The following is a 20230-nucleotide window of genomic DNA, read 5'->3' on the forward strand; positions in this document are numbered from 1 at the left end:
AAAGAGCAAACACTAATGCTGTACACTCTTAGGTGTCCCTAGTGACACCAGTTTGAGACTGTGCTGGGACAACACCCAAACAATCTGTCTTGTACTCAGTGACCAGGATCCAAACCCTCTGCTGGCCTTTGCAATAACATTCCCAAGTTTTTGGGCGTAGGGTGGTAAACATTCAACTTTGATTCAATCAGGACCAGCCAGATATCAAACAGGGTAGGAGGAGTCTATTTTTATCTTTGATTATCCAAGCCCAGATCAAAGGCTCTGCAATACAGTAACACTCCAAGGGCTTTTGATAGTGAAAGGATGTTTGTCCGGTCACCATAGAGAAAGCAATGTCAAACATCCTGTCCGTGGCACGATAAGGGATGGGGATGAGAAGTGGAGACAGAGCTCTGGGGGGAGGCACTGAGAACTGGTTTGTTTAAATAACTTGTGCAAGTTTGGCAGGGAGGAGATATTAATTATTTCTGCAGAAGTTAGAGCCTGCCCCGGATTCTGGCCAAGCAGACATCTGAAGAGGAAACATCCTGCACACCAGGCTGGGTGATCCATGCACATTTGATAGCACACACTGTGTGGCCTGGATATCTCTCTTGACTCCCTCGAAGGCAGGGAGGTCCTCTGGGAGACCTGGACAAATAAGAAAGCTGGGCAATCACCAACCAGATGAAGTTCAACAAGGGAAAGTGACAGATTCTGCACTTGGGATGGGGCAACCCTGGATATACAAACAGACTGGGGAATGAGATACTAAAGAGCAGCATCACAGGAGGGAACCTGGGGGTCCTGGCTGACAGAAAGTTGAATGTGAGTCAGCAGTGCCCTGGAGCCAGGAGGGACATTTGTGTCCTGGGGGCATCAGGCCCAGCATCATGTGCTGGTCAAGGGAGGGGATTGTCCCACTCTGCTCTGGGCTGGGGTGGCCTCACCTCGAGCCCTGATGGCAGTTTTGGGCACCACAAAGTAAGAAAGACATTAGGCCATTAGAGAATTTCCAAAGGAGGGCAACGAAGATGGTGAAGGGCCTTGAGGGGAAGCTGTAGGAGAAGTGGCTGAGACTTGGTCTGTTCAGCCTGGAGGAGACTGAGGGGAGACCTCATTGCAGCTGCAACTTCCTGGTGAAGGGAAAAGGAGGGGCAGACACTGATCTCTGCTCTCTGCGACCAGGGACAGAACCTGAGAGAATGGCATGAAATTGTGTCAGGGCAGGCTCAGGCTGGAGCTCAGGGCAAGGTTCTTCCCCCAGAGGGTGCTGGCACTGCCCAGGCTCCCCAGGGAATGGGCACGGCCCTGAGGCTGCCAGAGCTCCAGGAGCCTTTGGGCAGCGCTGCCAGGGATGCCCAGGCTGGGGCTGCTGGGGGGGCTGGGCAGGGACAGGGGCTGGGCTGGGGGATCCTGGTGGGTCCTTTCCAGCTCAGGGGATTCTGTGATTCTGTGATCTGCACTCCTGGGATAGCAGAAATGTGTCTGAAATGAAGCAGCATTTGTCTCTCATCCAGTAGGCAGAGGGGCAGAGTTATTATGGGAGCCCAGAGGGATACTCATGGTCCCCTCTTCCTTTCCCAAATACCACTGCAAGTTGTGGCTGATCACCTTTGAGTCACCTCACAAGGCCAGCCAGGAATGGCCATTGATTAAGGACATTCTCCCTTCTGTATTGAACAGCCATCTTTGGATTATGGTTCTGCTAAACTGAACTGGACACAAGGCAGACAAGTACCTTCCCTGTAAGCCCAAACTGGAGTGCATTAGAAATCTAAGTGAATGTTGGCTCCTTTCACTGACTGTTGTCTTGTTGCAAGCACACACACGTGACTCGGTCACGTCTTTGGGGGTTGGAGATGATCGTTAAGGCCCCTTCCAAGCCAAAGCAAACCATTCTGTGATTCTATGATCTTTACCCTCCCCTTGCCTTCTTCTCATAACTTGAGCTGCCCCAGCTGCCAATGACACAAACAGACACACATAAGAGTGAGACACACATAAGAGTGAGATCATAGCAGTCTCTGCTCCCCTCCTCTCTCCTGGAAGTGGAGAACCAAGGCTGCACACCACTGCAGGGACCAGTTGATTCCAGCTGCCAGTGCTTGGGATGACCCAAAGAGCTGGGAATCAGCACAGGGATGGAAGGAGGGACCCATGGGGCAGCTCCTGCAGCCTGAGCACCAGTGCAGCTTCCCAGTAAGCCCCATCGTGTCCCCATGGACATGGGAGCTGTGAACTCACCTCAGCAGCTTTCCTGTGGTCATCCTCATTGTCCAGCAGCCGGACATCCACGCCCAGGCAGCGCAGGTAGCGCCCCAGGCCCTGCAGCATGTTGTCACAGACCACACTGAACTCCTGGGGGGAGATAGGGGCAGGGGGGCGTGAGGGCTCCGTTCTGGGTCCTTGGAATTCCTAGAGAAAGGCAGGAGATCCATAAGGAGCAGAAGTCTGATTCCCAGTACATTTGTGTTTTTACTGCCTGTGTTAGTTCACCCACCATGGCACATCCAACTGCCTCCTTCCACCTGTGTCACCACCTCCCCATGCTCTGCAGCACCTCTAGATCCTGCTTCCCATCCTTTCCACACTGCCATCACCACCTAGGCAGGGGGCAGAACATGATGGGGCTAATTCTGAATTTGCCATTCTCTCATTGACCAGTTGGCCACCTGATCCAGGGACCTGCAGCCTTTCGCTGGAGAAGTGCCAACCTGGCCTCCAGTGCTCTGCACGACATTCATCGTCAAGAAGTCACAGAAACATGGCCAAGGCTGTTGTTCCCCTAAATTAGTCTGCAATTAATAAACACGTGCCAAAGCTATGATTTGGGACAGACAGAGGGAGAAACAGGTAGACAAAGCAACCACGTCAACTCTGTTATCTTTGGAAGGTTAAAAATAGGCAGTGCCTGAATTCTGTTTGTTTTATTTCAAATGTCTGCTGCTGGGGAGTTCCTGCACTTGGAGGACTTTGGCTTTGGGAGGCTCCCAGAAGTACAATAGCTAAATTCATGGAGAAGGGAAGTTATTAAGGAACTTCCAATGTCCAGCTTTTGATTCCAGGAACTTGAATCAGCTGGGTTGACTGAAGGACACTGCCAGCAGCTATGCAGGGAGCCAGCACTGCAAATCAGCTTTGCAGGAGCTGGCCCCAAGCTGGGAATGCTGTGGCACACCAGGCAGCTCCACCTGGGCTCTCCATGGGAACCAGCTCAGGTCCAGGAGCAACCCTGGTGTGATGCTGCAGTTTTCCCAGCAGCTGGTCCCTGCACCCAGAGCTCTGCAGCACTGGGCAGACTGGGATGTCACCAGTTCCTGCAGGACCCTGGTCAATGCAGCTGTGACACCAGAACATGGTGCCAAGGGATGGAGCTGCCCCCTGAAGCTGAGGCAGTTGGACATGCTACCCCTGGCTGCTGCTGCTGTTCAAACAGATGTGCAGGAGCTGCAGCTGGCTTCCAGACAGTGTTTATCCAGTGGCCAGCACTGTCATACGGAGCTTTTTTTCTCACATTTCAGGCCAGCAGAGAGCAAAAAGCTTATAAAGGAGAATAGAGTCATTAGCCCCACTTCAGACAAGGAAACAGTGGGAAAGAGAGCTTGGAGTCCTGCAGGATGCAGTCAGGACAAGTCTGCTTTTTTGGCGTCCCAGTCCAGGTTTTACCAACTGCCTCTCGGCTTATGAATCTGACTGTACAGAACACAAAGATGACCTGCAGGTTTCCAAGGTGACTGAAGCCTGGAGTGCTCACTTTTCCCACCTCTGCAGCAGCCACCAAGCTCTGCTGTAACACACAACATTCCCATAAATGCAATGCTCAGGGAGCAGCTCCGTGTTCTCCTGCCCGCTGAAGGCCAAGGGATGCTGCACATTTACACACAGGTGGACACAGTCAGCAGCATCTCAGCCCAGCCATGGAAAGGGGCACTGACTTCAAGAGCTCCACACACACCTGGTGTTCCTCAGGATACACAGATACACACGGTGGGTCTTCTCAGGCAATAACAAAATGGGATTTGGGCCAAGGTTTCCAAAGGTGTACAAACCACTGAATGGTTCCATTTTAAATGTAAAACGTTATTCCTGAGAGGGACCAGTCACATTTCAAGATACTTAAGCAGAGGTGCACAGCTCTGGTGGAATTTTAAGGCTCTGCCCCAAGACAAACTCCTGGGAGAGGCCTCTCATGGAATGTGGTGGTGGGTAGGGAGGCAGAGACAAGCCTTCAGCAGAAAGGCATTTTTGATGGATCATTTGCTTTGAACTTTGCAGACTTCTACTCCAGACACAATAAAGGAGATATTCCCAATGTGAAAGCAAGGTGTGGAAGCTCAGTAAAAAGGAAAAGTAAGGAAGTAAGAGTTTTGAAGCCTTGGCCACAGGATCCAAACCCAAAATGTGGAAGTAGCATTTCCACGAGCAAGGCTCACTAGGCTTAGCACAAAGATTGCACCTACACTGTGCAAAGAAAGTGAACCTCAAAGAGCAGGAAAAGCTAGACCCAGGCAGGCCAAGGAGAGAGCAGAGTGTCCTGGGAGGGAGGGGTGAGGAGGATGTTTGCTGCAAGAGTCCTGAGAACAGCCGTGCCCAGTGAATGGTGTGACTGAGAGCAGCAGTGTGTGATTTGCAGGGGTCTTGAGCAACAAGCAGCTCTTTGAAGATGTTTACAAACCTGTCCAGAAGGTGATGGTGCTTCTTGTTTATTCAGCTGCTTCTTTGCCCTGGGTTTTTTGCTCTGTTTTCCCACCAGACTCTCTGTCAGGTCTGAACCCAGACCAAAGCTCTCGGGGTCCTTGCAGAGCCTCTCATAGATCTCCAGCAAGCAGTAGGCATCTGAGGCTGCAGGGAAGAGAATGTGAGCCTCAGCTCATATGAGGCTCATTCAAAAGTAAACCAGAGGTTTTCCTAAGGCAAGGAAGAGCTCCCACCTTTGTAAAAGCCACTGTGAACAACTGTGAAACTGCAACTCCCTCAGGTCATACCCTCAAGCTGCAGGACTGACTCACTGAGCATCACAGCTGAACCCACAGTCACAGGGAGTCAAGGCAACAGCTCCTAAAGACAGGCTCTGCCATCTCCACTCTAACCCAATAACCCAATGTAAACTGCAGGGTGGCTCTTCCAACCACCACCAGGTAGCTCCAGCCAGCCCCCATTCCTCACCATTGTCCCCGAGCCTGCCCACAGCTCCTTATCACTCCTCTTGACACGAAAGGAACTTCCCTAGGAGATGCAATATCTGAGCAGGTACTGCCCGAGCTGTTTGCAATCACCTGCCCGCACTCACTGCCCTGTGCTGCTGCTCCCTGCAACGGCAACGGGAGAACTCTCCCAGCCAGTCTGACAAGTCCCAGTGATTAACTTTTGTGAGAACTGTGTCAGCTTCAAGGATAGTTGAATTTAACAAAGGGCTGGTTTGCATCAGCAGACTGTCCTTTGATGCACCAGGAAAAGATTTAGACCCAGACTTCTGACTCTGGGGTAATCAGCAATAAACTCTATGGGTCCCTCCATAGCCCTGAGTCTGTGCTGCAGTTTCTGACACATCTGCCCATTTCAAACCCGGCTCTAACAAGCACCTCACTGTGACAAATGAACATGGCATTTGTTTCCCAGGAAGGCTGTGAAATGAGGCAGAAGGAAGTGGACTTTCCTCCTTGCAGTTATTGAGAGGAGTTTCCACTGAGGTGATGTTTCATCAGACAAAATCTGCAAAGCACAGGAATTCCTTCCTAAGGGAAATAATGAATCACTGGACAGTTTAAACTTCAACCATTAAAGTCATGTCCTCAAAAGGACAAACAAAACATGTGCTGACTCCTTTGAACAGGAACTAATCTGCAAAGCCATTTTCTTCCTCTGCTATTTAACGACTTTCCTGGGGACAGAGCAGCCAAACACAGCCTGGCCTGGGCACCTGCAGCACCCAGCCAGGGCCAGACCTGCATAGAGGATCTGCTCCTCCCGGAGCGGCCTCTTCTCCCAGTTTGACAGCTGCTCTGTTTTATCCAGAGGCTTCCCCAGCACATGCTGCACCAGGAGGCTGAGTCCCTTCTCCGGCTGCCTGACCCCTCTCTCCTCGTGGCTGTGCTCCGGGGACAGTCCATCGACCTTCCGGCTGTCCTTCCCCCACTGCAGCTGATGGAAACAAAAAGATACAAACCACCTGGTTATGAAGCAGCTCCCAAACCACCTCCTGTTCCAGCTGCTGGGGCCAGGCACAGCCCTATGACATCCATCTCGTGCCTGGCATATTGAACCCCAGCCCTCAGACAAGGGCTGGGATGGCACGAGATAAACACGGCATTGGCCTATTTCTTTAACAAACACACTTGCTGGAGAGAAATCTCTTCCACAGCCAAGGAAGGGAAAAAAGGGCATTCTTGTACAGCCCTGCACCAGAGGCTCCTTAGGGGTCTGCAGGGTGCTCACCATGCTGGTTGCTGCTGGGCATCCACGCAATAAAGCACCAGCAGTGGCAGTTCAGCACCTTTCTCCTCCTAGTCCCAGTGGGAAAAGGCATTCCTGTGACACCCTGGGCAGCAGCCCTCTCTACAGCTGCCATTTCTCAGCTTAAACTGAGGCAATGACTGTTGGCAGCTATGTCAGCCATGCAGCACTTCCCAGGTTAAGCTATCAATCCCAAAGATCTGCTTCACCTCAACCCACAGGCTTAAAACCACTCTTACATTTTACCCATTAAAATGGTTGTGCTGAACATTTTTGTGGACTGCTGAAAGCTCCTGTGTGCAAATTCAGGGACAGCTGCGCTTCAGCTGACCAGAAATTCCTGTGCTGAACCCACCAGCAGCCCTCCTAGGAACATCAGAGTTCTGTACAAATCATTAACTCCACCATATCTGCTTCAATAATTCATGGCCTTGGAGTAGCAGAATTTCTACAAGAACCTCCTCTTCCTAAGTATAACTTGTGCTGAGAAACCTTGTCCTGGCTGAATGGAGCTTGGTCTCCAAGAGCTTTTCACAGCTTCTATAAAGGCTATGAAAAAGCTGTCAGTAACATAAGCTTTAACATTTTAGTTGATGAAAACAAAATACTTCTGTCTTCCTTTACAGAATCCCAACACCTCAAACCATCTGGAGGAAATGGTCTCTTTACTCATGCAGCCATCTCCCTGCCAATCCAGGATGCAAACAGACAGTGCTGTGGATTCAGGACAGTTATCCACCAGCTCATGCAGGAGACACCATTTCCCACATCTCCATGTGTTTATCCTTACTTGTTTGTCCACTGCAAGAAGATCCACCACACCTAGCATTTGCTTCTCCGTGTCTTTCAGAGCAGAACATGTGGCTGCGAGGCTGCTGAGGTCTCCAGACATCCCATAACCTGGAGACAAAAGAAGCCCAAATCACACAGGTAGGAAAACTCAAATCACACTTAATGCACCACAGCTTCTTCTAGTTCAGAATCAAAATGCTGACAAAATATTTATAAGCATTGGTGGAAGACTGTTCAAACAGGGAGCAAGACTGGGTCCTGTCTCTTCTGTTCCCAAGAGACACTCCTGCAGATCAAGGGAAAAGAGAGGTGCATGAAAAATGCTGAGTTTAAGATCAACTTACTTAAAATCTGGGAAAGGTATTTATGAATTTGCCTTTGAAATCCAGGTTTAGTAGCTCCTGATAAAAGCTTCCAAAAACCATGTATGATAGTTCAGAGATCTTTGGTGTCCAGCACAGCAACTCTGGGACAGCACATCCAGACAGCTCTGCCCACCAGAATTACCTGAACCACTGAAGGCTGGGTGTCAGTTGGGGATTAGTACAGAGCTAGCACAATCCCAAATCTGAGAGTGCAAGTTATCTCAGGAATCCTGGATCTGACCTGAAATGGCATGGACCTGTGTCAGGGGAGAGTCAGGCTGGAGCTCAGGGCAAGGTTCTTCCCCCAGAGGGTGCTGGCACTGCCCAGGCTCCCCAGGGAATGGGCACGGCCCCGAGGCTGCCAGAGCTCCAGGAGCCTTTGGGCAGTGCTGCCAGGGATGCCCAGGCTGGGGTTGCTGGGGGGTCTGGGCAGGGACAGGGGCTGGGCTGGGGGATCCTGGTGGGTCCCTTTCCAGCTCAGGATTTTCTGTGATTCTGTGATCCTGTATTTCTATCACTCCCTGTTACACCAGTCACTGTTTCCTGGCCTGGAAGTGCCTGAACACTCAGGGCTACAAAAGCTGGTTCCATGGCAAGTGGATTTAGGGAATGACAACACCATGAGGATCTAGGAATGACAAAGATGACAAAACGGGTGGTGTGAAGTCCCGAGGTGGGGAAGAGAGAGGGGTGTTACCTAGTTTAGTGATGGCTGCATCTGAATAGAGCATCTGGATGAAATGGGGAAGCTTCTCCTTTTCCCCCTCAGCCTCAGCTTGCTCAAGGAGCCGTGGCAGGTCCAACAGGAACACCTCATCCTTCAGTGCAAGTTGCAGGAGGGCAACACGGGGCTTCCCCACCATGCCAAAGGAAGGCTTCCACTCCATGTCCACACCAACGACCTGCCCAGCCTGCAACACACACACTTTCTGCACCCAGAGCCTGCCTGTACTTGAGAGGAGCCTGAAGAATCTGTCCAGGACATGAGCATTTCCTCCCCAGCACCTGCAGCTCTTTGTGCAAACTGCCACAGACACAGGGAACTCTCGTAGCACCTGTGTCACCCACGGGAACCTTCCCTGGTACAATTCCTAACACCTTCCCCAAACCAGACCAGCCTAAAGGAGCAGCTGTTCTTGGCTTGGGGAGGTAGGCAGTGGATGGCAGTGGCCACATCCAACTCTGTGTCTCAGCCTGACCTGTAGTTCCAGCTCCATGACCCTGCCAGGCCAATCCCAGGTAACACTCACCTGCAGCACCTTCTCCCAGCACTGCAGTGTCTCCTCCCAAGTCTGCAGAAAGTGAATATTTTCCCGTGGAATAGGAAGCTGGTAATAGTCCTTCTTCTTACTGGCCTCATAATTATCTGCTTTTGTAACCTCTTCTACCCTGCACAGAATCAGATGCAACAGTTTGAAGCCATGGAAAGCCAGGAGGAAATCCTGGACTGGAACAAGAGGGTCAAGTTTTACTCCCCTTATTTTACCCTGACCCTCTCTTTCCCCATGACACTCAGCTCTTTCTGAGAGAAAAGAAACTAATCAAAAAGATCCAGCTCCCTTGGACAGATCACACATTTCCAGTTAGTCTCTTTCCCATAGAGACTTGAAATGGTTCATTATTTGGGAAACTATTAGTAACCTTATGTTTGGGAGGCTGTGTGCCCAATTTTGCAGCAGAGCAGCTCTCCCTGCACAAACACTCTTTCCTGTGGGTTTGTGTGCATGGGGAAGTCAATATTTGTGTAAAATATTTAATGAAGGTGTGCAGCCTCAGGTCTCCTGGAATATTCTCACCTGCAAAGCTCAGGAGCCCTGTGTGGTGTGACCAGAGACAGATGATGTCATTTATATGCTGGTGCCACCTTGTTGTGTGCAGTGTGAACTCCCTCTGGGAACCTGTGGCTGTGTTACTCAATAGACAAGGCAGCCAGACTGTTTTATGGGGTTTCATGGCTCTGCTGACTTTATAGCAGCTACCACAGCAGGTATCATGACTGGATGAGTAAACTGCAGTACAAAGGGGTTCATTAATCCATCCCAGCTCCTCACGCAGGGCAAAGAACACCCTCACCTGCCTTCCCTCCACCGCACAGGATTCCCACAGCACAGAGGTGTAGTGATGGGTTTTATCTCTGGGTGCACAGTCTGTGGCTCAGCCACACACCTGCAATCACCCCTTTGTGTTTTGAGGGCTTATCCCTCATGGAAAAACCTCCTGGCTCCCAACTGGCGGCTGCTGTGGTTTCAGGAGGGAGGAGGAGGAGGGCAGCTCTGGCAGTGCTTTGGATCGAGGCAGGAGCATGTCCAAGACAGACAAGAGTTTCCTGTGCTCCAAAAAAGCTGTGGACCCTTTGGAGAAGTATTTTGAGGTGATTACATCTGTGTCGTATTTCCTGAGGTGACACAGCGCTTGAACAAGTACAGATCTGCATGAGGAGAAAGAGCAGATCCACAAAACCAGGATCCCTGAACATGAACAGTTCAAGCCCATCTGTGAGATCTTCCCAAAATCATCAGCATTAAAAAATAATAACTAGTAAAACTTTGACAGACCTGCAATCACCTCAGTAAAATAGATGAATATTTGCACTGTTAATCTGGCAGAAGAAGTGTAAGAACCCTCAGGAGCATGAAGTAATCTCACAGAGCTTCTGTGTACTCAGGATGAGTTTAAAATGCCCCTTTCACAGACATTTCCAGGCTTATGACAATCAAATGCAGCGTGTGCAGGGCCACAATGGGATCCAAGTATATGGAGGAAGTCTTTGCAAACCTCTGTCCCCATGGATGCATCACATCAGACAATTTTAAGCAAATACACAGTGTTTGTATGACAAGCAATCCACATGGAAAAGGCACCAAAGAGAGGATTTACCTGTCCTGGATGTGCAGCTTCTGAAGCTCCTCAGCCACAGCCTGAGGCAGCATCTCGGGGGGCACCTGGCAGTGCTGCGCCCACCGTGCTGCCCCGCGCGCGTCGCAGTGACGGAGCAGCGACTGCACCAGGTGTGCTTGGAGCCACCGGTTCTCCCCAACTGTGCTCTGCAAGGGCAGGAGGGGAGAGCAGACTGTCAGTGCAACTTCCATCCCCACTCCCAGGAGGCACCCTCGTTGTAAAAACCTTATTCCTTCTATCTAGTCAGACTCTCCCCTATTTCAGTTCAAAACCATCAGCTCAAGCTCTATTGCAATAGGTCCTGCTAAAAACTCTGTCCTCATCTTTTTTATTGGCCCCCTTTAAGTACTGAAATGTCTCCTTAAAGCCTTCTCTGGGTGAGCACCCCCAGCTCTCCCAGCCTGTCTCCAGAGCAGAGGGACTCCAGACCCTGGAGCATCTTTTGGGATGGCTTTCTAAGGATAGACATTCGCTGTGTCTCCAGGGCAGATGGTGGTGTGGAGTCTCCTCCGTCCTTGGAAGTATTTGCAGGGATTGTTGTGATTGTCAGTCATCTATAGGTGACTATGGATAGGATTGCCAGTCATCCATAGGGCAGGGAGGGCACATCAGCAAAGCTTTCCTGAGTGGTGTTCAGAGCCAGGAAAAGGCTGACATCACCCTCCAGCCTCCTACCCCTAGTGCTGTGAGATGGGGGCTCTGGGACCCCCAGCACCAGGCACAGCCACGGGTCAGTCCAGGCTGGCAGCAGTGTCACCCTGCACTGGAATTCAGCTGGATGAAATATGCTATGCGAGTCCCACATCCAGCTGGGGTGAACAATGATTGCATAAAGGAGTTCTTCCCTCTGTGTCTGTTCAAGGCCCCTGTGAAGGTGAGAACTGGATCATTGCTTTGGGACAAATGCACTCTCAGGTGTCACTGTGTCACTCCCTGTGTTCACAACTGCAAACAGGGAGGGCACTTTAGGACATTTCCTGCTCCCAGCTGTTCCCTGAAGGAAGGGAAGTGCCTTGGCCCACTGCAGAGCCTGGGGACACCAGCACAAACTCACCCTGCCTGTGGTTCAAACCCCAGCTCTGACTGGAGCATGGCACAGTGCCCACCCTGGCAGGGGTCAGCAGCCACTTGCAAGGGGCAGTGACAGTCGATGACAGTTGGATGCACCAGAGCTCTTCTGCCTTGTCCACCTCTGAGAGGTGCAGGTGTAAGAGGAAATACAAAGACAGTACACTGAGCGTCACACCAGCTCCATGGGGTGGGAGCTTCCCCCCTCCTCCTCAGCCAGCCCACATGTGCTGCAAACATCCCGGAGCCCCCACAGCCATGTAGGAACTTCTGCTCTCTGACCTAGTCATGGATATACCCTTGAAGTTAATACTGTCAAGAAAACTGCTAAAACAAGCTGAAACCCTTTATGGTGGCCCAGGACCTGTAGCTCTAGGACCGGCACTACAAACGAGAATTTCAGAGGAGTAAAATGCTCAGATCTGCACTGGAAGTCCATCCCCACCCTGCCCACGCCGCTGCCATCTGCCCTATGCTGCCCACCCGCACTGCTCAAGGGCCCCAGCCTGTTGCCAGGGAGGGCAGCACCTTGCTCCCTCTGCCCAGCATGTAGGAACAGCTCCCAGCTGGGTGGGAGGCAGTGGCCGTGGGGCCTCATTCCTCACATTCCTCCAGTAACTAAAAGGTGAGAATTTGTCTTCAAAGCAGACACAGAGATCAGGAAACAAATCTGTTGATGGCCCCAAGGTAAAAAGGAAGGAAAACAGAAAGCCAAAGAGAAAAAAAGAATGACCCCCACCCAGAGGTGCAGAAGGGGGCAGAGGCTCAGAACAGCTTGGAGGGATCTGGCACCCCAGGTAGCAGCAGCCTGCTCACAAAAACTGCTGCCTCAGCACTCTCTCTGCACCCCGGAGACTGCCAAATGCCAAACCACAGCTCTTCTCATGGGTATGTGGAGGTACAGTTTTACTGCTGTTCCCAAGGGGCTGGGGGCACACCAGGAGCCCAGGGGAACCGGACAGGGGTCCAGCAGCTCCCCAGGGATTCAGGTACAGGAGGGAAGGGGCAGGGCAGGAAAAGGACAGGACACATTCTCCTGCTCATGCTTCTTGCCCTCTATACTTCCCCTGGCCATGCCAGTCCTGACCTTTGTACCTCTCTCCCCGCTTTGTCGGCTGTGACTGAGCTCAGACAAGCACTGAACACGTGAAGAGGGGCTGAGTTAAACCCTCCTGCACATGTGCCAAGCCACTTCTCAGAGTCCTTCCCCAAAAGAACATATTTTCTTACTAACATTGCAAAGCAATTCCCTCTTCTTGCTCCCCCTGTGTCCATCCTATTGTCTTCCTGTCTTTTTTCTAAAACATGAACTCTTTGGTGTTGGAGCTCTCTTCAGTTCACCCCAAGTCAATTCTTAATAAATCTCATTGTGGCAGCTTTATTTCTGGAAATAATGAGGTGCAGATTTTTTTAATATTATTTTAATGATAACAGATTTCTTCTTTCAACCAGAAAAAACAACTCTGTAAAGAAGGTTAATCTCTCCAGAGATATCCCATCTTGCATTCTGAAACAGAAAATAGCTTTGTTTGTCTTTTTACTGAAAAAAAGGAAAAAACCAACATTGCTCCAAAGGGGAAAGGCTTCCACCGCAACAGCTCTGCAAGAGGCAAGAATGTGGAAACTTTGGCCCCAGAGATGTGGGCACAGATGCAGAGAGTAATGTTTCACCAGGGATGACATTTCATGTGCTTTGCTGTCAGTAAATGAACACTTCTCAAGAGGAAACTGGCACGGGTGCTCTGATCAACATCAGCAACACCTCTGAGCAGGAAAAGATTCTACAGAGTATGAGGCTTGTTTACATCCCTCTTGGAATTCTAGACATATCATACATTCTTTAATCCATAGGAACACACAGAAACCCCTGACACCAACAATAACCCATGATTAAAGCTTTCCACAGTGATGGCTGCAGATTTCCTACCCGTAAATCCTGTTCTCACCACCAAGGCTTCACAAAGCTCACACCAACCACGCAGGGCAAGATCAGCAATGTCCTGACCTTAACCCATCAACCATTTCTCCATTCATCCCAACAATTTTGAAACCAAATATCCAATGTCTCCCTTAGAAATCACTCTATCCAACCCTAGATCAGTTTTATCTGTATGTGTTAAGCTGCATTTCAGTCCCAGCCAATTCTGCCCTTTGCCTCAACATCTTTTCCCAAAGAGGGACGTTATTCACACCACTGACATTGGCTATTTGCAGAGTCAGATTTTAATTTAACTTTTGAATGTCTTGGCCAATTTCCCCTGTTTTCAAGTGCTTCCAGAACCAACAAAACCCCCTCCTGCTAGTGTAGAGAAAATGTCAAGGAGAATATTTTAAAGTCAGCAATTTTAAAAGGGGAAAAAGAAAGCCAGGCTTGAAAAGGACAAACCCATGTCAGCAGTGGAAGGCACTGAGAGGACTGCTGAGTTCTGTGTGGTGTGGCAGGTACAGACACCTGTGCTTAAACACTCCCTGAACACGCCACTGTGGTACTGTCACTGCAACTTTATTGTATTTGTGCTCGAGGTTTCTTTTTCAAAGTTTCCATCATTTGTGCTGCATGGGGAGATGCTGCAGTGTCACCATCAGATGTCACTGAAGGGAACTCCTTGAAGCATAAGGGTGGAGCTGGGACCCTCAGAGCCAGTTCAGACCAGGGCCACAGCCTGTTCCCTAACAGGAGGCGGATCTTGTCTTCTGGAGAGCCTACAGAGATCCTGGAATTCCAGAATGGTTCGGGTTGGAAGTGATCTTAAAGCCCATCCAGGTACTACCCGCCTGCCATGGGAAGGAACACCTTCCACTATCCCAGGTTGCTCCAAGCCCCATCCAAGTGTCCTAGCCTTGGACACTTCCAGGGATCCAGGGGCAGCTACAGCTGCTCTGGGCACTCTGTGCCAGGGCCTCCCCACCCTCACAGGGAAGGATTTCTCCCTAATGTCTATTATAATCCTGCCCTCCTTCAGCTTAAGGCCATTTCCCTTTGTATTGTCACTGTCTGCACATGTAAAGTCCCTCTCCCTCTCTCCCATAAACCCCCCTCAAGTCTCAACAGGCCACAATAAGGTTTCCCTGGAGCTTCTCCTCCTTGGGCTGGACACCCCCAGCTCTACCAGGCTGGCTTCAGAGCAGAGGGGCTCCAGACCATCTCTGTGGCCTCCTCTGGACTCTCCAACAGGTCAATGCCCTTGTGGTGCTGAAGACCCGAGATGGACACTGTGCTCCACGTGGGGTCTCAGAAGGGCAGGGTGGAGAGGGGAATTCCTTTCCCTTGGATAAAAGAGGCCAACTTTCCCTCCAGTCCGTCCTGAGCAAGGTTTCCTGTGAAAGCAGCAGTGGCTTGGCCACGGCCACCACCCACAGCCACCACCCACAGCCAGAGCCTGAGAACATCCTGAGAACATGCTGCTTTCTCATCATTGGAGCTGCTCTCTCGCTCACAGGCACTGGGCACTAATTTATGAACTGGAGAAGAGCAAAAGAGGCTTCATTGAGAGCCCCGCAGCCCGGTTTTCCGATAGCGATCAGTGCGTCACTGCCGGAGCCACACTCCCGAGCTCGGCAGCCATTACTACATCAATGGCGGGGAAGGGGCCCGATCGTCCTGCACAGAGCTGCGGCACTGCGGCTCCCCGGGGCGGGCTCGGCCCCCTGGGGCACGTTCACACCACCTCCTCCTGCTTAGTGAATCTGGACACTCGGCTTCCGCGCCGCCGGTGCCTCTTCCAAAGGCAATTCAGAGGAGTCTAACTTAGGATATCATTGGCAGGGATCAAGGCAAAGGCAACTCTTAAAGTCAGCTTGCCTCTGTACTGGGGCTCCTCACAGGGAGCTGATTGTTCCGGGCAACCTGGAGGAAGCTGCTGGTTTGTGGTGAGCAGCTAAACAATATTGTGTGACAGGATGCATCTGCTCCATGTTCCTGTGTGCCTCACACAACCACGGCCAAGTGGCAGCCTGAAGAGTCACACCACACAGCTTCTCTGGTAAAGCTCATCCCCACAGGGGCTTTAAAGGTCCCTTCCAACCCAAACCATGCTGGGATCCCATGAGATGGCCACTGAGTTGAAGCACATGGGGAGGCTGAGGGAGCAGGGCCTGTTCAGCATAGGGAAGTCCTGGCTGGATGTAAGGGAATATAATCTCCTTTTCAGTTTTATCAGGAGGGACCATAGAAAAGATGGAGTCAGATCCTCACAGAAATTCCAGCCAGGCCGAAAAGTAAAACAATGAGACAGTGAGAGTGGCTAAACACTGCAACAGGCCCAGCGGGGGAGTGGAACCAGGCAGGGCACGGCAACATCTTGTCCCACAAAGCTGGCCCTGGTCGAAGCAGGAGGGCAGAGATGAGCTCTGAGAAGAGCTAATTTCAAACTGAAATGAGGCTCTGATTGTGTGAGTAGCAGTGCCCTGCATTCCCCAGACTCCTCCCCACACAGACGGGCAGCTTCTTGAAGCAACTGCTGCTTTCAAGTCCCAAGCACCTCCCGGGCAAAGAACACCCAAGATCTCATTTACCCAGAATACAGGATGGTCCTGATCATACTCAACAATACTACACAGAGATCCAAATACATTTCCTGCACTGGGATGCCTTCCAAATTTTTGTCAGGCAGCCCCCGAGGGAAGTAATTAATTTTCAACAGATGAAGTCATTGTGTCTCCAAAATCTGCTCTGGCTGCCACAGATGTGAGCAGGTACAGAGCAGAAGGAAAGAACCAATGCAGCTTTCAGAGGCAGATCTGGAGAGAGAGTATTTTCAAAAAAACATGAGCAAGAAGTTGAGACCATTTCCTTCAGCACATTGCTGGATATCCTCCATGGGCCTTCACGCAGCTCACAGAGCCACGGAACAGATGAACCTGCTGCTGGCAGCAGCTCGACAGCACAGGGCATGGACTCTTCCCTCCACAGAGATGAAAAGCTCCAAACAAGATGTTTCACTGAAGTGAATCTGGCATGATCATTCCCAGATTTCACTTCAGTAGTTTCAGTAGTGGATAGTAATGTTAATTGGCTGGACAAAGCACAAACCCAAACAGAAATGGAGGACCATGGAATGTCCTCAGCTGGAAGGAACCCACAAGAACCAGACAGTCCAACTCCTGTCCCTGCCCAGACACCCCACCAACCCCACCCTGGGCATCCCTGGCAGCTCTGTCCAAAGGCTCCTGGAGCTCTGGCAGCCTCGGGGCAGTGCTCAGCACCCTCTGGGGGAAAAACTTTTCCTGATATCCATCCAAAAACTTCCCAGTAGATATTTAACAGGTTTAAGAGGGAAGGTGCAATACGGTACAGGGACATTGCTCCCATGTGCCCAAGGAACCATCTGGCACAGAATTCCCCAGACACTTCAGGACAAGCTTCTGGATAAAGAGGACACCATGGTACATCTGTGAGATAGCAAAGCTCATCCTGATTCTGGATCCCACTCCCCACTGACTGAAAATGCTCTCCTAGAAAATCAGCTCTTACTGCCCATTTGGCCACTGCTACTGCACAGAAGGTTTCAGGGAAGGGATCTTGTCCCATTGCTCCTGTCACTGCAGACTTCAGACAGATCCCCAGAGGAAGGCAGCCTGAGGCTGTGCTGGGACCAGTCAGCAGGGCCACTTGGGGCCACTGATCAATTCCTGGTCTTGTTCAGCAGTGTCAGCATAGCCTGACACTGTGGGGACTTTCCCAGATCATAACCTCTTATTTTAGCCCACAATTAACTCATTTTCCTCAATTATATTCCACAACTCCAGGTATGCTGATACACAAAATCACAACCCACCTGCAATACTTGTTATTCCCTCCACTTAGGTGGTCAGGGAATGGCACAGGTGTAGCTCTGCAATGAGCCCTAGTGTCCAACTAACTCCACTGAAATAACCTTTGTTTGAAGAGAAAGGTGACTGTATGACATCCATAACTCTCCCAAAATACAATTACATAGCAAATAGACTAAGGCAACTTTACCCTACTTGCTTTTTCAGATATAATTTCTTTTCCCTTCTCTTCTGTGTGAACTCTGTCCTGAGGATCTGTGCTTCCTCCCAAAATCTCTTTCTCACAACCACTGCAGAGGCACCTTCTGAATTCTAACCTAACCCTGGCCCCATAGCTGTTGAATATTATTCATCCTAGGGCTCAGCAAAGGACCAAGGACTTGGTCTGAATACAGAAGCCACAGATTTTTGATATGCTTCCAGGTTTCTCACACCTCGGTCCCACGATGGCAGGCTGGAGATATTTTCTGGGAGCACTCCAGCACTTGGCAAGACTGAAGATGAATGAGGATGGGGAAATTGGCCAAACTCTTTCAGAGCAGAGTACTGTGTTACTTATCACAGTAGATGCTTTGTCTAAGCCCAATGACACAGTGCATTTGAAGACAAACTGGCAACCCTTATCTTTCCAGTGTATTTTGAAGTAGCATTTATCTCCCTGCCTTTTGTCATCGTGTCACACACACACACACACACACACACACACACACACACACACACACGAATGAAGTGTCATGGGACCAATGGCAAATCCTGCTCTCCAGTTTAGGGAAGTGGAGGCTCCCATTGTGTACTGGGTGACCTGCACTGCTGCTGAGTGTCACTCAGCCTGAGCCTACTGTCACCAAACATCGTTTCTCTAGGCTTTCCAGCCTCAGAAGGTTTTTACAATCTAGGCACTTTCATAAATGTTCTAGAGAAGTCACCATGCCAGAACTCTCCTCTGGTTTGTATCCTGGAGCACGAAGGCTTGCACAAGGAAAATACAGCTCTCTGCTAAGCTCTGGGGCTGCCTGAAGGGTGCATATCCAATCTCAGAATTCCAAATTCCAGCTTAGCAGCAACGTGTGACATCGACTTGTGCTACAGAATCTGTCTGCAGGAATTCCACAGAGTGAGGAATTCCATGTGCTGCCAGAGCCGGGCCCACTGTGGGGACAGGAACAGGGCCCTGCAGCTCCACGTCACCACGGGGCTGCCAGAGCTGCAGGTGAGTGAAGGAGTGAAACCACTGCCTCTGTGCTTCTGCTGGGACCTGAACTCACAGGGCGAGTATTTTCAAAAAGCACGGAGTTCACTCACCTGCTTGTCGGGATGTGCATGGGCCAAGGTCACTCCAACACTTCTCAGCTGGTTTGGAGCTAATCCAGTGTGCACTTAACCCACCAATAACTCCAGTAAGTGTTCCCATGCCCAGTCACATACATCATAAGAATACATAGACTCCGTTTAGGAAAAAAGTCTCCTCTTTTCTATTTAGGAAAGCCTTCAAAGTAAATAAGCAAAAATCCTGACAATGGAAATACTTGCTCAGGAGCACAAACTCCTCCCATCATTAGTGTATGGAAAAGAGATGCCCACAGGACAAACATAAGTTACCACTGATTTCTGTTTTGCCATGCCCAAACCTCCCTGGCTCATAGTCAAAGCAATAATCAGTATCTGTGCAAGATCTTTCCCAAAAGCAAAGCTTGGCAGTCAATTTTTCTCTACTTTAATCTCTTTTGCTACACTTTAGCTCCTGGTGGTTTTTGTTCTGAAGGAGAAATGCTTGAGAGGGTTGACTGAATGAACTCTGAAATTCACACCCTGGCAAATTGGACTGATTTCCTAAATCCATAATTACAACATTCCTCAGAGATATGCATTCTTTCGGAGTGAACAAGGGAAGATTAGTTTCCTGTTTCTTCCCATTTACATGACTTCTCCGTCAAGAGGAACCTTTTTGTTTCTAAACAATCCTCTGTTTATGTGGTTCTCTTCTTGGCAGGGAACTGGGGAACTAATCTTGCCTAAAAGTAGAATACAGCCAAACTATCAATTGCCAGCAGCCTGATTATCTGTGTGCAAGGCAGCTGATTTGCACAGGCTTTAGAAGCCAATATCTATCAGTGAGCACTCAGACAGGGACCGATCGATTACAGAGGGTTTAAATAATCTGGGATGATTATTGAATGGCTGGATCGTTTTACTGCTGGCTGGGTAAGAAGGGCAGAGAGGGTCTGTGTGTATGTGAAGGCTGAAAACTTAGTGAAACTGGGCAAACAGAGCCCCCACACCTGCTCAGCCCAGCTCACAGCAGCTCCTGTGGGGCGAGGGCATCGTGGGGCTCCTGCCATGGAGCTGCAGGTAAGAACTGGCTCCCACCTGCAAACAGAGTACATGCAGAGCCCTTGTCTGCTTTGGTTTTTATCAGTGAATCCATCCTCTCCTTCTGTGCTACCCTGGGAAGCAGGCAAGCTCCATGTCCCATCCTCTCCCCTGCCTTTCCCTATTTGGCTGCACAGGCCTTGTCAGGGCTCTTGACAGGGCTCCCTTGGTCCTGGAGCAAAAGGAACATGAGGAGTTGCCTCTTTGAAGTGAGCCTGTCCTCATTTTTACTCTGTGGAATACAAACATGAGTTGGGGTTGTTCAGCCGGGAGAAGAGAAGGCTCTGGGAAGACCTTGTTATGGCCCTTTGGTACCTGAAGGGAGCTTATAGAAAGGACAGAGTGGCTTTATACAGAGGCAGTGAGAGGGTGAGGGGGGAACAGTTTTAAACTGACAGAAGGAAGATTTTTATTAGCTATTAGGGAGAAATTCTTCCCTGTGCTGCCCCTGGATCCCTGGAAGTGTCCAAGGTCAGGTTGGACAGGGCCAGTGGGAAGGTGTCCCTGCCCATGGCAAGGAGGTTTGA

General features: G+C 50.3%; 1 protein-coding gene across 6 annotated transcripts in view; it reads right to left on the bottom strand.

Moving 5' to 3' along the window:
- Positions 1–20230, bottom strand: part of EXD3 (exonuclease 3'-5' domain containing 3) — a 252729-nt gene that overhangs the window by 124814 nt on the left and 107685 nt on the right. For all 6 annotated transcript variants that reach the window (XM_066562818.1, XM_066562820.1, XM_066562821.1 and 3 more), the window contains 7 exons: positions 10473–10639; positions 8846–8984; positions 8293–8506; positions 7229–7338; positions 5931–6126; positions 4661–4827; positions 2230–2400 (listed from right to left, as the gene is read on the bottom strand). In XM_066562818.1, the coding sequence (XP_066418915.1) occupies positions 2230–2400; positions 4661–4827; positions 5931–6126; positions 7229–7338; positions 8293–8506; positions 8846–8984; positions 10473–10639 (1164 nt within the window). The remainder of the gene's footprint in view (positions 1–2229; positions 2401–4660; positions 4828–5930; positions 6127–7228; positions 7339–8292; positions 8507–8845; positions 8985–10472; positions 10640–20230) is intronic.

Source organism: Molothrus aeneus, chromosome 19, assembly GCF_037042795.1.
Source record: "Molothrus aeneus isolate 106 chromosome 19, BPBGC_Maene_1.0, whole genome shotgun sequence".
Classification (NCBI taxonomy): domain Eukaryota; kingdom Metazoa; phylum Chordata; class Aves; order Passeriformes; family Icteridae; genus Molothrus; species Molothrus aeneus.